The sequence below is a fragment of the Nicotiana attenuata genome, chromosome 7, assembly GCF_001879085.1.
Source record: "Nicotiana attenuata strain UT chromosome 7, NIATTr2, whole genome shotgun sequence".
NCBI lineage: Eukaryota > Viridiplantae > Streptophyta > Magnoliopsida > Solanales > Solanaceae > Nicotiana > Nicotiana attenuata.
In genome coordinates this window covers 350,707-368,527 of record NC_031995.1, presented here as the reverse complement: position 1 = coordinate 368,527, position 17,821 = coordinate 350,707, and the positions used below count along the sequence as shown (strand labels likewise).

At 36.9% G+C, this 17,821-nt stretch overlaps 1 protein-coding gene across 4 annotated transcripts in view; it reads right to left on the bottom strand.

The window, feature by feature from the left end:
• Window positions 1–17,821, bottom strand: part of LOC109228462 (transportin MOS14) — a 63,992-nt gene that overhangs the window by 11,338 nt on the left and 34,833 nt on the right. For all 4 annotated transcript variants that reach the window (XR_002068384.1, XM_019393551.1, XM_019393553.1 and 1 more), the window contains exons 13-18: window positions 14,133–14,246; window positions 13,815–13,894; window positions 7,386–7,521; window positions 6,648–6,797; window positions 5,328–5,413; window positions 4,210–4,397 (exon numbers count right to left, since the gene is read on the bottom strand). Coding sequence is in view for 3 of the 4 variants with exons in the window: in XM_019393551.1 (XP_019249096.1) it covers window positions 4,210–4,397; window positions 5,328–5,413; window positions 6,648–6,797; window positions 7,386–7,521; window positions 13,815–13,894; window positions 14,133–14,246 (754 nt within the window). In the remaining variant the exon portion in view is untranslated. The remainder of the gene's footprint in view (window positions 1–4,209; window positions 4,398–5,327; window positions 5,414–6,647; window positions 6,798–7,385; window positions 7,522–13,814; window positions 13,895–14,132; window positions 14,247–17,821) is intronic.

The window sequence follows — 17,821 nt, the reverse complement described above, 5'->3', positions numbered from 1 at the left end:
CCCCCCAAAATTTAAATGGCTTATATGTGTACTTGTTAATATGTGCGGATGTGTGATAGCGTGGGGGTGGGGGATTTTTTGAGGTTTTGGTGGTTGGAACTTATATTTCTTAACTAGAATTAATTGGTTATCTCACACTGATGTTAAATTGACAAGATACTACCGTGGGTGATCACAATTGATGTTTTGATGCCGTAACTGAGGTTTAAGGTGAGTGGGAACCCTCTTTTTGGGTTGCTTTTCTGGGATTAATTGTGTCATATGTAAATATGCTCCTATTTATTGTGTGGGGACATGCTTGTATATGCATTTGACTAGTTTTAAATGTACAGGAGACTATACATATGTGGCAATTGTATCACCAATTACTTGTTGTAAAACATGTTGTACTTGTACTTGATACACCCTATACACGATGAAAGATATTCTTGTACATGACATAAATGTATAAGCAAGTATCTTGTATTGAATAAGGCTATGGGTGGGAAATAATATTTCTATTATATCCAACAACAAAAAGCTTTTGGGCAAAAAGGAGTCAGTTTTTCCATCTCTAGGTGGATTCCGAGGGTAACGAGAACAATGTGCTCTCTAACTTGGCTAGGTGCGACGGGAGGGGGTGATCCGATGACTAAGAATTTGAGGAAGAGGAAGATTACATGTGCCAGTTGGTGCTTCATGTTTAAAAGCTTGGAGAAGACGTGAATCACCTCCTTTTACATTGCCTAATAGCGTCTCGCTTGTGGTTGGTAATACTGACATGGTTAAGGCTTGAGCTGGTGATTCTGTGCCCTCCAATAATAAAATTTATTACACTATATAAACAAGGCGAAATACATAAACGGCCCCTTCAAGTTGTCCACAACGACCAAGCAAACACCTCAATTGACCCCTGTATCATTTAGACACTTCAAGTTTCTATTACTCAGATCAAGTAAACACATGTCGCTGATGTGGCATATGCGTGATTGCCAACCAAAATTTTAGCGCGTGATATATTTTTGCAGCCTATTTTTTTTATAAAAAAAACATAAAATATCTCAGCTTAGCCTCTCTTCTTCTTTCAAGTGCAACCCACCATGAAACCACCATAGCTTCCATGAAATATCAGCCACTAAAGCTCCAACTAAGCCACCTTAAATCACTTAAAAATGTCGCCTTCCATAAAAAAACTTACTGCCCATAACCTCCAGAACTTCGCCTATATCCGTCGACCATTTGCATCGTTGCTTCTCGTATGTTTGTGCATTTCTTGCCCAAATATGTCTCAGTTTGCTTTGAGCTTGCAATGCCTTAATAAATTTCGATATTTGATTATTGTAAAGCAGTTGTTATTTTGTATTTCTGATTTTCATCTTTTTTTGTTCTGTCCTAGAAAATGAGTCTGATCTGATCCTTCTTTTATTTGTTCTTTGTCTTGTTGTTCTAGTTCTTAGTTTTGATAATTTTCCAGTAGAATCGTTTCTTACGGCTTTGCTTGGAGGTCAATTTTCCGGTAAAAGAGATAGTTTTTTCCGGCGAAGAAGGTGGGAAGGGGAAGGGGTCTAATGGAAAGATCTGTGTTTAATTAGTTGGATGGAGAGTGGACTAGGGAAAAGAAAAGGAGACGCAGAAGAAGGGCAGAAGGAAGAAGATGAATGGGGGTGGGGGCACTGCTTTGGTTAAAACTGAGGGGAAAAGATTTTTTCCTTCTTTAAATTCATTTTCTTTTTTTAACTATAAGTGTTAAGTTTTAATTATAAAATTACACATGTCGTTCACTGATTGGCTCATTTGATACATCATTGGCAAGTGTAACTCACGTATCTGGTCTGTTGCACTCAGGTGTCTATTTGATTTACTTAACAGTCACTTGAAGTGTCTAAATGATACATGGGTCAATTGAGGTGTTTGTTTGGTCGTTGTGGACAACTTGAATGAGCCGTTTATGTATTTCGCCTATAAACAAACATATGTTTTTGTAAGGTTTTCTACTTTTTGGTTTAGTCCTTGTATGTGGGTGTTTCCACGCCCTTTAATAATAAAATTTATTACTTTATCTGAAATAAAATAAAAAGAAGTGGGTCACCTATACTAGCAAAACCGTGAGGCTACTACTTGAATTAATACACAGACAAATTAATCGCTCGTGTGTGGTGGAGCTTACTCCTATGCAACCGTTCTAGAAGTTGGGTCGGTAGCGTATAAGCGTCCCTAGCTAGAAGGGGATTAGGAGAGCAGTTACTAGTTAAAAAACTTTTAATGGACCCTATTGCTACGTTATAGACAACGTGTGCCGAAAGTACCGTACTCATAATTATATTTGTTTATATATGGAACTATGTGCTTTAGTATTTTTGAACCTGTGTGTCGCCTATCCGCCTTGGATGGAGTAACCATTTATTGAATCAGTAGACTCACCCCTCTTCTTACATTTTACAGACGTTGAACTAGGTTACTGTTGAATAGATAATTAACAACTGGTTTTGACATGTCTTCCGTGAAATCCATCGGATAACCAGAGTTGTGAAAAGCGGTCGCTTCCTCGCTTAAAGTGAGAAGCGAAGCGAGGCGACCCACTCACCGCTTCTGCTATCTGAAGTGTAGCAGGTATGAAAAAGCGGCCGCTTCCCACTGAAAAGTGAGAAGCGACGATGCGAAGCGAGGCGACTGAAGCGAGCAGCGCTTCTCTGTTTTAAAGGGCTGCCTAATTAAAATAGCTGTTCTTTTATTAAAACATATCGACCAGCACTCCAGCAGCAACAGAGAAAGAAAGAGTCGACTAGGGTTCCAAGTTTTCTACGCTTTTCAACTTCAAGATCATCTCCGGGTATGTGATTTCTGCTTCCTCCTTCTCCTTCTCCTTCTCCTTCTTTCACTATTTCAACATCCAAATAGCAGCGAAATGCTGGCGAATTTCTTTTCCCTTCAGTTCTTCTTTCTCATTCTTCTCCTCTTCTTCTTCTTCTTCTTCTTCTTCATTTTCTTGCTATGTTTTTTCGTTTGAAATGCTGTCCATTTTTATTGGAATGGTATACTGCCCTTCCTCTTATTTTTATATCTTTTATTCTTAGTTCTTATTGCCCTTCCCTTCAGTATTTATTTTAATATTTTTTTTTAAATTCCGCTTCATTTCAAAAAAGCGAGCGCTTTGATTCTCGCTTCTCGCTTTAAACGAAACGGGGTTGTCGCTTTTCCTCGCTTCACGCTCTTCACAACACTGCGGATAACAATATTGCATAGTCCCTTGCTTATCAACAATATTGGACATGTATACTTAAGTTTATACTCGAATTAAGCCTACTAGTTGATACAGGGACTAGGATGGCTCCGGGAATAGGGGAGACTCGGTCCTACTTACGGAACAACTTGGGAAGGTCTTGCTTGGGAGAAATCCCTAGGCGCCGATCATGGCCTCGACTTGGATCATGACAAAGTCTGTGCCTTCTCCTTCTGGTTTTGATTTCTTGTCCTTTACTTCGTTATATACTACTTAGCATGAAAATATGCCATTTTTTCAGTGACACATGAAAATGAAAATTTTTAGATACCAACATCTAAAACCATGTTGCGGCCCAGAAGGTGACAAAAATTACTTGCATAAATATAGAAAAGGACAGGTAATAATTGGTAAGCCTCCTCGATCTTGGGAAATTTTCACTTTCATCAAAGGAGAGGTAGAGGTGTGAGAGGTTGGCCTTGGAGGGCCTAAGTAGGGATAGAGGTAGGCCGAAGAAGTATTGGAAGAGGTGATTAGGCAAGACATGGAGATGCTCCAGCTTACCGAGGACATGACCCTTGATAGAAAGGTGTGAAGGTCGAGGATTAGGGTAGAAGGTTAGGTAGCCTAGAGTTTTCCTTGTTCATACCAGTAGCATTAGTACGTACTCTCGTATTTTATTGGTCTTGGGTTTATATTACTACCTGTTGTTTCTTTCATTTCAGTCATCTTACTATTTTGTTGTTACTAATGCTTCTTTTCCATGGCTTCTTACTGTTGTTTCTTGCCGTTTTTCTTTTCATTACGGTTGTGCTTATGCTTTCTGAGCCGAAGGTCTATTGGAAACAACCTCTCTATCTCCACAAGGTAGGGTAAGGTATGCGTACCCACTACCCTCCCTAGACACCACAATGTGGGATTACACTAGGTATGTTGTTGTTTGTCGTATCAAATAAGCTGATTGCTGGTTTTAGAGAATTCAAAAAAAAGAAAAATCAGAAAAGAAGTACCCGATGACTGAATTGCTTGCGAAAGAGCTCTGCATGCTGCCATAGATAGAACAGCATTTCCAATGTGTTTCGACTGAAAAAGTTTTTCTAACATTTGCCAGAATACTCCTAGAAGCGCAATAAGAGGATCATCCAAATCCGAACCTGCAGAAGACTCTGTTGCCAGATGGCTGAATACAGTTCCCAACCTGACCAATTAGCCAGCGGCTTCGCTTAGAAAGGTATACGAATGAAAAGCATTGACCAGCAGGTTATTCATAGAAGTCCTTTACAGAAGGGGAAAAACAAAAACTCAGACTCCTACTGACCTTCATAGAAAAAGTGGTTTTGCAGAATGTACACCAAATACCTTCTTTTAGACTCTTCGTGGTAATTAAGACAGACTTCACAGAGAACAAAATGGAAAAAAGTATAGCAGCAAATAGACACGTGATGATACAAATAATGCAGAATAAATTCGAAAAAAATTGAAAAATTAAGTTGTTATCTTACAGAAGGGTTCCTCAACAAAAAAATTATTCATCTTTAGGGATAAGGGAACACAACGGAAATCATAATATCACTTCTGATATCTTTCTTTTGAATCAGTCATGTGGAGGGTATTGGTTCACTTTCGAAGTAAATGCTATGTAATAACTCAATTTTGCATTAAACATCTCATACTAGGTTTTGCGCTTTTGGGAAGAAAAGAAGGTAAGGTTTTATCTCACTCCTTTTATTAATAGCATACTACCAGGAAATTCTCAAAGTAAATGCTATGTAATAACTCAATTATGCATCAAACATCTCATACTAGGTTTTGCGCTTTTGGGAAGAAAAGAAGGTAAGGTTTTATCTCACTCCATTTATTAATAGCATACTACCAGGAAATTCTCAGATGAGGTATTGGTCCAACAACGGCAGAAATTTTCAAAATTGGCAATGTGCTGTACGGTGATAGCCTTGCACAGAAACTAGAGAGCAGAATAACATAGAACAAGAATTTTGTGAATGTTACATGTCAATTACTCTCACCAGCAACGGCATGCAAACCTTACTACTAAAAAATATAAAGAATAGAAAAATATTTAAAATGCAAATGCAAACAATAATATTGCCCAGTAGCAGTTGGTTCAAACCTATGTAAACCTCTTCTTGCGCCATTCACAAACTGAGAATAAGAAGCAGGATTATGCCTTAAAGAGTGGTCTTGATTTTCATCAATCTGAAACAAGGAATTTAATTCCCAGTTAGGTAAGCTTAGAGGACAGTTAATAAGCAATTTTCAGTACTATGCATCATGTGCTTTCGAAATGACCCATTTCTACCACTGAAAATGATTCTGGAGAAAGGTGAAACTAAAGGGATAGGGAACAAGGGGGACCGAGCTCAGAGAATGAATGTAGAGAGCAGAACTAGATGGTGTGCGGAGGTGGTCAAGCTGAACCTTGAACTCTAAACCATGGACTACACAACAAACAAAATAATTGCAATAACACTTTATTTAGAAGAGGAAAAAGGAACAGTAACAACACACAGAATGATGAAGAACCTCATAGCTTGCTTGAACTCCTCTACAAGCAGAAGACTGCAATCACACGTAAGGGTACACGGAAATGGACTCCTTTAGAGTAAAACCATGTTATCAACGTTTTGCTTAGAAGGGAGACCAGGAATTTTCCTCGCGGCTGTGAATCCCTAGAGCGCAAAAGAAAAGTTTGTTTCCTTGTTTAGCAGCTAGAAAAGCTACTTAACGTGTAGAGCTTGAGGGAAAGAACACATACAGAATTTGACATTTTATGTGAAGGGGGAGAGGGAAAGACCTTAATCAACTAATAATTCACTGCCTGATTGAATATCGATTATAGGGCACAGTATGGAACATGTATGAGTTGAATGGTTTGTGCTTGCCAGTGTTAAAAAAATCCTCATGTGGTGAAAATTCAAAAGAGAAGGGTGTAGAAATACTGAAAAAGAGCACAGAGCATGAGGCGTAGCACCTTTGGTGCTAATGTGCACTATTCGAAAAGAAAGAAACTGAACCAATACAACACAATTATTTACGCAAATGTTAGAAGCACCTATAAATACCAGTTAAATAAAAGAATGAGTGCTTTTTCCTGTAGAATCATGTTTTTCTATGTTATTTTAAGATCTTGTATACTTTTTGATTATGCAGGGACTATTTCCCTTTCATTTTATAAAACTATAAAATATTAGTGCTGATAATTGGTCCATACATGGCATTCACAGCAATAAGACGCAATTTTAGGAGGCATTTAAGGAGACTATGTGACACAGCTCAAACAAGATTTTCTAATATGAAATGTTGAAAGAATTTCAGAATAGCGTTGGGGAAAAGAGAGAGAACAGTCTTTGTAGAACCACAATATAGTTATAATAATATTATAGGTTCATAACATGACAGAGACACAAGAAAGGAAAGAAGATGAACTTACTAGTTTGCCAATAGCTTCATAGCAAGGGGAGACCAATCTAGCTAACAAATTATTCTTCAGCTCCTTGTTAGGAAGGGAACCAAGTATCAAAGTAATCGCGCTGACTACTTTTTCTTCATCCTCTAGAGGCAAATGCCTCTCATCCAAACTCTAAGAAAAGTATGTCAAACACAAGGAACAAGAGAAACAAAACAATTACACTTTAATTATCACTCCAAAAAAAGATAAACCAAAACTTACCGATCAAAGAAACAAGAAAAATATCAGTACTTATTACTAAAAGGTGAGCAAGACAGTGCAAACGAATTGTTATGTTTATCAACTTTTTGTCCTAAAATATCCCTCCAATCACCTCTACTATCAAGACAAAGAAAAAGGGTGATAAGATCATAATATTGAAATGAATAGTTATTTTCTTTTTGACTGTTAAAATGGATAGTTATGTTTTCAACTCCACTCACTTTCTATATCAACTATCTTATGCTCTTTTTTCTATTTCCATTTTAAATTTTCATTAAATTTCAATAAACTATGAATATATACACTACAAGTACGTGACGTCCAGTCAATAATATTGGACCATCAAACCATTGACTTAATAACCAAAGCAGGGTTTTTTCACCTGAGAATGATACTGCAATACAAAATTGATGCAGCAGCATATACTCAAAGAACAAAGACCTAGCACCTTCAAGTAAAACAGATTTTGAGACACCATATGGTCTATATAGGACAAACCTCTCCAATCCAAAGTAAGATCTCCAAACTTGAATGCTCATGCATAGGTGCAGTGGCATCTTCACATAACTTGAGCAAAGCACTGGCACAAGCAGCCGAACATAAAGGTTCTGAGATGCCCGTTGCAAGAAATAATCTGAAAATAACATATAGATATTCATGGACAAGGTACAACAAACCACCCAAAAACAAGGGAAAAAAGAGATATGTGGTTCATAGTGGGCAAAAGAATTAGTTTTCACCTTCACAAATAGAACGAAAAACTTTGCAGAAGAATTGAGTCGGGAGGATAGTGTTTGAGGAAGAGTAGGAGGAGGAGAGGGAAATTCATGGTATTATACAAACAACTGTAGAAAAAGTACATTGTGAAAAACAGGATGCGGGGAATCAATTTTAACCAAATAGGAGAGGGGGTTCTAAAAAGAGAAAGTTTGGGAGCAGGCAAAACTTATGCTTTGGGAATAGGATAAATCCCCACACCCATTCGGTGAAGCTTTCTTCTAGCAGGTAGGAGCACAGTAAAGGCAAATTACATAGTACTCACTTCATTCATTTTATATCCCTTGAGAAGTTGATAAGAGCAACAATATTGTTTTGCTTTGCAATTATAACAAAGAAAGAAGGGGATACTCCATTAGAGCATTTGACATGTAAGTTCTATAGAAAAATAACAAAAAATGTAGTTTTGTAGTAAAATGTATCTAGATTCATTATGTTTCAACATTGTATTCTAATAATGTAATGGCCCAACCAGTCGTTATGAGTCCTAGCGCCCCGTTGTGCGATTTGAGACCTTGAATAGGTTCATATTATGTTTTATGACTTGCATGTATGGTTGGTTCGGGTTCCGAGAGGTTCAGAAGTAATTTGGAGTACTTAGTTTCTAATTAGAGGCTTTAAGTTAAGAGAGATGACCAAAGTCAACATTTTGAGTAAACGAGCTCGGCCTCGGGATGGTTTGGAGGGGACCCGAGGGGCTCGGGTGGGTTTCGGCACATTTGGAGCATTTTATAGATTTGAAGTGTTGAAACGTGGTTTTTTGCACTTGACTTGACTTCAGAACTGCTCCCAATCTATAAATAATTTGGTGAAGATACCTTGATGAGAGATGTAGCACTTTGAATCAAATTTCCAGAAATTTAAACCATTCGTCATTCCAACATATGTACAAAATGTTGACTGTTATTCTAAAAATCTATATTGAAAATTTCTGCACTTGTGTATATAACCTTATTTCGTACTTGGACTTTATTTTATCACTTTGGAGCTAGCGAGCGTGGATTGAGGCGATTTTCGAAGCAGCTTTCACCTAAGACGATGGGGCGGGTGATTCTCGCTCAAATCTACGATTATAACATGAATCTATCATCGGTTTTTCCTTCGAATCAAGGACTCAAAATAGAAAAAGAGGATTTTCGAATGGAAAGCTAAGAAAGTGTATTTTGGGGTTTTGATCACCGATTTGGACTCGATTTGGAAATTAATCACATATTTGGACTTGTAACGTTATGGGTTAGGTATCTGACTTTTATTTCGAGATTTGACCATATGAGCATGAGCTGAATTTTTGTTGACTTTTGAGATTTTGTTAAAGATAGAAGCTTTAACATTTGGAATTGATTTGACTTCCCTAAGCATTCTTTGAGCTACATCGAGCTCATTTGACAGATTTGGATCTACAAAAGGCGAATTTTGAAGAATAGAGCTAGCCCGGGATACAGGTAAGTATCTTGCTTAACCTTGACTTGAAAGAATATTCCAACGAATGGCTTAATGCTTATGTGCTATTCTGTTGATTATCTCCAAACAGGAATCCTAATTCTTTAATCACTTCAGCTCTTTCATACTTCTGACGTCGACTCATCTTGCATAGAAGTCTTAAGAATGCAACAAAAAGATCCAGTGGGCCTTCTTGCATGGACTTGGGCTTGCTTACTGGCTTCGCTGAAGATGGGATTCCCTGCCCGATGAGTCTGGCTAGGCTATTAGGCACCTACATGCTCTTTGTTTGGGGGTGACGTAACAAGGTGACGAGCGTATGTGTTGATACAAGGATTTCTATGCTTGGAGCTGAATTTAGGGTTTTTTATGCCTTGTTTTGGTACATGCTCTACTTGTGATATGCCTTAATTGTTGGTATGACTACTTAGAGCTTTCTTATTCGTGTTAGAGATCATGTCTAGGCTTTTGATGCTTTATTTGGATATGATGGCTATTTGTATGTTGGATTACATGTTGGATCAGTAGTCATACATTATACATATGTATACATCATGCGTAGTGATTATCTCTTGTGCACATGCATACTTCCCTAAATGTTTATTTCTGTGGTCCATATGCATCATAGATATTTATCTCTTTTGTTCATACGTATACAACCGCACTTGTGGTTGTTCATATGTATACATCTCTGCATATGATTATATGGACGGAGGTTATGGCACGATGGTTTGTGTCATGCGGGTTGATATAATTATGGCACGATGGTTCATTTCTTGTGGTTGATATGATTATGACTTTTGTATGGTCCGTTCGGTTAAATATGATTTAGGCACAATGGAACATGGATTGATGATTGATTGTGGAGCTAGATTGATTGTGGAGCTATAATGATCGGGCACATGGATTTGGATGCATCCTTATGGAGTCAAGTGATCAACCATTTCACCTTGGGTCGTGTGTTGCGCAGTGTTATTGGACATCGGGGAGGTGTCAAACACAGGGGATGTATTTGTTGATGTAGAGTTTGAGTCTTTATTATGCATTGAACATTCTAGACTCATGTACACATGATCACCCATTTTACCTTGGGTCGTGTGTGCGCAGTGTTATTGGCCACCGAGGAGGTGTCGATTGATGTAGAATTTGAGTCTTTATCATGCATGGACATATGCATATTCATGCATTTTACACATACATGGAACTTGTTGGACACTTGGAGGGTATCGAGTTGATGTAAAGTTTGAGTTTTTATCATGCATAGACATTCTAAACTCATGTAGAAGAATTTGAATTTATGCTACTTGTTGTATATCTAAGGGTTTAAAGAACTAAGGCCTCATTTGTTTTTTTAAGATTAAGACGTCTGAATCTGAATACACGTCTGAATATTAAGATATGTATTAAGATTAAGACATTTGAATCTGAACAATAAGATGTGTATTAAGATCTGAATACTAAAAAATAAAGATTGTTTGTTTTTAACATTTGAATGTATAAAATTTATCTTTATTTGAAAATTAATAAACATAAAATTCAAATGAAATACTAATTAATATAATCTAATATTCTATCAATAAAATATATAGTTTTTAAAAATATGATAGTTGCGGGTGGTGATGGCTAACAGTAGTGCTTGTGAATACCGACTAGAGGCGGTGGTTGGTGGTAGTTTTGGTTGGTCGTGGTGGTTTAGCGTAGTAATTAGTGGCGATTGATAGTGGTGGCGATTATGATTGAGGATGGTGGTGGTGGGTGGTGACAATGGCGGGTGGTGGTGGTGGTGGTTTATAATGATGGGCAGTGCCAGCTATGTTTGTTGATGGTTATGGGGTGGTCAGTTGTGGTAGTTGAGGTGGATGAGTTTTAGTTGTGGTTGAGAATGATGGTGGTGGGTGCGGATGGTGGTAGTCGATGATGGTGGCGGCTATGATTGAGGATGGTGGTGGTGGTTGAGTATGGTGGTGGTAGGTGGCATGGTGGTAGTTGATAATGGTAGGCCGTGGCGGCAGTTAATAATAAATATGGATGATAGCATCTTAATGAAATTAAGCCTCTGTTCTAGATCTTAATCATACAGACCTATTCAGACTCATTAAGTGGTTGTGAATAGGGCTGGGCATAATTTGGTAAATACCGAATTACCGTACCGAAACCGAAATTTTTGGTATTTGGTATGGTATTTGGTTTAAGTTTTTAAAAAATTGGTATTAGGTATGGTATTTGATATTTTAAGATAAAATACCGAAATATCGATACCGTACCGAAATATATATTATATTACACAAAACACATATTATCAACGGTAAAGGGTCTAATATGTCCCTCTACTATTAACAATTGTTTAAAAATGTCCTTCGTTATACTACTTGGCCGTTTGAGTCCCTACCGTTATACTATCACACAAATATACCCTAATTTTAACGGAGCGCCACGTGGCAGCTCAAGAACAAAAGGATCCACCTTCTATTTCAATAGCCTGATCCAATTAAAAGCCACCCCTAATTTTTTGCCCATTACCCGACCCATGTGCATCAAATTCAGTCCACAGTTCACGTCAAATTGGCCTAATACCGCCATTTTCATCTTCTTCATACCAACTTTTACCATTAAGCTCCATGTTTCACCACTTGATCGATTCAACAATGAGGAAAAAGAAGTAATTCCATGCTCTAGAACATCTTTATTTTTCTTGTTTTTCAAAGAAAAGGAAATTTCTTCAATTTATTTCCCACTCCAACCAAAATGGAAAATTAATATCTCATGGTTAGAATTAGGTTTTTCAAAGACAAATGTGAGATTCCACATTTTTTCAATCAAGGTTTTCGAAAAATGTCATAAAAAGAAGAAAGAAAGATCAAAAAGCATAACTACTCTCGGTTCTTCACAATTTTCGGGTATAGTTGTTAAAAAAAATTGAAAACCCATTTGCATTGGAATTATAAATTTGTTGACAGATTCAAATCTGAAGGGGCAATATTTGTTGAGCTTAAAATTGAAGATCGCTATTAAATTTGAAGAGCAAAAATTAAAAACACCATTGAAGCTCTTTTGGGTATTGAATCATTAAATCTGAATTTTTTATCTGATTTATTTATTGGAGATTTGGTGTTGTTTGAGTCGTGAAGCTGCAAATCACTTAAAGAACTGATTTCAATATATTGTTGCTGCATGATAACTTTAGAAACCAAATCGTTAAAGATATGTATGGAGATGTTTTTTTGATTTTTTTTAAAAGGAAAAACCCAAAAGTTGAGCAAATTGGGTCGGGTAATGCATGGGTAAAAAATTAGGGGTTAGTTCTAATTGGATCATGCTATTAAAACAGAGGGTGGGTCCTTTTGTTCCTGAGCTGCCACGTGGCACTCCGTTAAAGTTAGGGGTATATTTGTGTGATAGTATAATGGTAGGGACTTAAACGGCCAAATAGTATAACGAAGGACATTTTTAAACAATTGTTAACAGTAGAGGGACATATCAGACCCTTTACCGTATTACCAATTATAACATAAATATAAAAAAATATAGAATTTTACTTTCCTTTATTCTCAAAGTTCAACAATTAACTCTAAACAAGTAACAAAATATTTCTAATGATCAAATATTCTTTTATGTACAATTTTCTCTATTTGGGTCGATAATTGCTAGTTTTGGACAAATTTTTTGTCAACAAACATTTTCAGTTTTGTAATTTTGAGTACTTTAATTAAGAATATTAGAGTGTATGGCTCTATGCACTAGTTAGTATTCAAACCAAATAAACCGAAGTTACCGAACCGAATAAACTGAAAGGAGAAAAACTGAACCATACCGAATTTAATTAGGTACGGTACTGGTATAGGATTTTAAGAAACCGAATACCAAAAATACCGTACCGTACCGACCGATGAACACCCCTAGTTGTGAAGTAAAAAAAACACACTTAATGATTAAGATCTGAACAATTAAGATTCAAACTTTAAAAACAAACGCACTTAATGTCTGAGATCTGAATGATTGAGATTCAGACCTCCATTAACTGCAAATAAATGAGGCCTAAGTGTCTCTAATAAGGCTAACTAGGAAGTGCATTTGGAGAACCAAGCACTTGGGGAAGAGTCGTAGCAAGCAACTGTGAGAATAAATGTGTTAAAGTTTGAGGGAGGATGTGGACCATCAATTGCTGCACTCAGCCACAAACAAGGGACATTGGTTGAACCTGCTTAGAATCCATGGGTGATGCCTTGGACTATTAGAGAATTCATTTTAAGCTGGAAATCTAGGAGAAAAAAGAGAAGTATGGGAAGTGGCATGCTGATGACTTGGTGCAATTTGCAGAGATTTGCGTGTAAAACTATCCCAAAGGAAGAACAAAAGAAAGTGAAGCAGAATCAAGCTGGTTTAAATAAAGCAAAACTCAAGAAAGAAAGCCACCAGCAATTGTTTTTCGAGAGAAGTACAATCTCCAAAAAGCTAATTAAAAACGATAAGACCTCAATATAGGACCCCACCAAAAACTATAGCTAAAGTTTCCAAACTACCCTTACTATTAGTTTTAAACAGCTTTGCAATTAGAGTAATACAAAAAGGTTCAAAACCAACCCTACAGCTTAAAAACATCAGAAAATAAAACAAAACCTAAACTGATAAGACATGGCCTGCTTCCGCACTGTATCAACATATGTTTTGGTTTCTATCTTATTTGAAAGAACATGGAAAGAGAATTCTTACAGCAAAGATCTGGCGTTAGTTTGACAAGAAGATATCCACTTTGAATAGGAAGCAACAACCTCTGCTGCTGATTTGTATACCTGGAACAGCAAACAAGGAAAAAATGGAACATAATTAAAGAAAGGAGGAGGTCAATCAAAAGGTACTAAACATTGCCATAACTCAGGCCTAATGAAGCAAATAGTTAGCCCAGAATCATTGTCTACAAAATTTTCAGTATGCTTATCTTTCTTCCTAACAATTTCATCAGTTCTTGCAATCCTCTTTTGTCTTTACAAGGATAAGTGAAACAAGGAAATCGAGTAAGATAACACATACAAGTCTCATGAAGCCCTTAGCATCATCACGTGGCCTACTAGATAAAATTGTGACCAAGTGAATAATAAAAGAGAAATCAATCTCTTGGGCTTCCGTGATAATAACTTCAGCTATCTGAAACAGAAAAGAAATTATACAGTGAACTTCCTTGAATAATCAAGTTTGTATCATTCTCATAAATGAACCGTTAGCAAAAACATAATCAGTAAAGTGACCATTAACAGAGAAACAAATGCAAACCATATGTGAAGCCAAAGAAAAGCGCAGAAGGCATGACACACTGATGTCAAATTACCAGCTCTTTCACAATTAAATCATGCAGGACAGTTAAAGAGGATTGCTGAAAACAGCAAGAGCTCGAAAAAAGAAAAAGGTCTCTACAGAAAATACAAGTACATGATCACAAACTATGGCTGAAAAATCATGTATGTATTCCAACAAAACAAAAGAATGTAAAGAAAGATTTGCTTAGAGATATCTCGAAGAAGCAATGTGATCACAAAAGAGCGTAAAAGGAAGGAGTGACTTCAATCACTTACTATTACATTGCAATATTGTTCAATGTCGGGGAATTTAATGGCTGGAAGCCTGGAACTTGCAGAGATCTGATGCAGAGCAGGAGAGAAGAGAGCATGGCAGTAGCATCTCAAGCAAATAGTGATTGTATGGATTTGTATCTCTAATTCGTTAGAATTTTTTGTTTTAATCCGAATTAGTTAGAAATATTCTATGAAAAGAACTATGAATATACATTTAATATTTTTTTATGACGGTGGTGCCCAGGCCAGCTTGCGCACCTAGCATGCTCCGTATTAGTTTCATAAAATGGAAGAAAGTAAAAATAATTTTTGTGATTCCAACAATGACAAACTGCTGAACACAAAATTAGATTTAAACAAAAGATTTTGTTTGTTAAGTATCTTTGGGAATTGAAATCACAAGGCGCAAGAAAAGTACCTTTTCATTTAAGAGGAATAATCTCCTGAATTTATTGGTTGAAATAGAAAAATCAGGTGATAAGCCTTGAAGTGCACTAGTGACTACAAACATAAAAATTATGACAGAGGGAGTTCATCGTTTAAAGATCTTGAGATGCACAGGAGATAAGCTGGGAAGTTAAAACCATCTTACAGGATGTGACCTGACACTGTTACTTGGGCAGTGCAGTATGAAATTCATGTCTACTCCAACTAGTAATCATTGGGTGATTTTGGGCCAAATCTTGTGGCACTTGGAAGCAGCACCTGCCGCAGTCTGCTCTATAGTAACCACTTACGTGTTTCAGATGCAGAATGGGGGATCTATCGCTGCCTGGAGAACGAGAGGATACAGGTCTTGCTGGAGATGGAGTAGCATAAAAGGTAAAAAGTAGTGGTAGTCCCCCGATCTAGTGTTGAACCAAGGTAATGAGCTACGCACAATCCATGTGCGAGGAAATGTAGATATGCAGTTGATAGATGAGGTTTGGTCTTAAGACCACTCAACCTGCTAAGTTGTGGTGTGATAATCCTCATGCTCTTTATATTGTTTCTAACTTAGCATTTCATGAGCGAACCGAACATATAAAGATTGATTGTTACTGTTGAAGTGTGTGACCATCTCATCTAGAAGTTTAAGTTGTTAGAGAGAGCACACTTTTATTTAATGTAATCTTGAACATGCCCCCTCACATGCGGGCATGATTCTTTTTCATGGGCCAAGCACGTGGAAGTTCTTTTTGATAATGGGTGACAGTAAGACTCGAACCAAGGACCTTTGCCCTTTTTCTAATACCATGTTGAAGTGTGTGATTATCTCATCTAAAATCTTAAGCTGTTAGATAGAGCACACTTTCTTTCTTTTTTTAATAAGGTAACATATAGATAGAGCACACTTTTATTTACTTAATTATGTCTTCATAAGTCGTTTTGTTTACAAAAAGATTTAACAGAAGATTATCTCGATAAGGCATATCATGATACGAGAAAAGTTAGGTGATATCATCACAAAAGTTCTGAATAGAGCTCCAACGCGACAGTGTTGTAAAAAGTCAACCAATAATGCATATAATCAATCAACATGTATTTTGTAGTGGTAATAAGTTAGAGTAATTATAGGTACTTATATTGCAGGATAGATTCCAGGGACTCGTATCCCATTAGTTAAGAGATATACTAGGAAGAGCCGTATACGTAATCTTCCATTCTACCAAATGTGGGTGAAAAAAACAACACCTTTTATGGCATAATCTATATACTAGATGTAAATATTGTGTTTACACAAATTTACATGATCATGACATCTGGTGCATGTACAAAACATATAGTTACACCGCAATTGGAGATGACAGGATAGAATGGCATGGAGGTACTAAGCGATATGGAAGTTTAAAGCACCAACAAAAGTCTCTTGTTTCACATTGAGTGAAATTTACAATGTAATCCCCAAGCTGGGAAATCTTAGAGAAAGGAAACCTATTTATGTAAGTTCGTGTAGTGGAGCACTTATACTTACATTGTTGAACGGATAGATGGCATTAGGCAGTGGGCCAACTAGGCTCTTCCACAGGTATCAGAAGCTACTATAAGTTGAAGGGTCGAGCAGCTTGGGAACTGAGGGCATGGAAATCAAGCCGGTAGTCATTTTATGGACAGTTTGATGAAAGGAGTAGGTGGATGTTTCATGGCAATGAGAGGAATTTAAGAAACATCAAGAGCTCATTTTTTTGTTTCATTTACAATTTTATCGTAAAAAGTTAAAGACATAATTAAGCAAATGGATCATTATCAAAAGAAGTTCCACGTGCTTGACCCATGAAAAAGAATCAGGTCGCACATGAGAAGACATGTTGAAGACATATTTAAGAGGGTGTTTGCATTGGCTTAAAAGCTGGTCAAACCAGCTTAAAAACATTGTTTGGCTTATTTTGGGGTTTGTCGAACACCAAAAGTGCTTTTAAGCCAGTGTTGCCAAAGGCTCATTTAAGGCACGCTTAAGTCTTGAAGCTCAGAAAAGCTCAAGGAGGGCGCTTCGCCTCGCTTAAGTTGCGCTTCAGTATAAGGCAAGGTACTAAGGCATGCACCTCATTGCCCATGAGTTCTCTCTTGAATCAAGCGTCACTAACAACAACGATAATCGGAAATAAGTGTATTAGCTGCTCAGGGAAACATTATGAATGAATTTGTTACTTGTTCTTGAATTACATATAAGTTTATTTTTTTTTCATTGCGCCTATTTTAACTAAAGCCCACACTTTTAAGTGCGTTTTGTGCTTCAAGCCCAAATAGACCTAGACCACTTTTTAGAGCTTTTCGCCTTTGACAACAATGTTTTAAGCCAAAATAAGTCAAAAGCAACAAGTTGGACATACCAGCTTATAGCTTGTTAGCTTAAAAGCTTTTTAAATTTGACCAAGACTTTTACATTATTATTCTTTACATTCTTTCACAATCTCCAAATAGTACTCTTACGGAATTACAGGAAACTGGACTTGTTTTACATTACAGACTGATCACCTTTAACAAGTCCAACAAATCAGAAAAGTTTAATACACTGTTTCCCCTTTGCCAATAGTAAAAGTTTTGGAGACATCTGAACTTGAACAAGGATAAATGCTCTTTTTTGCCTTCAAACCACCTCATATTCCTTTCCATCCAAACAGTCCAAGCAATGCATTAGGGAATAGCCCTCCAAACATTTCTGCTACTTGC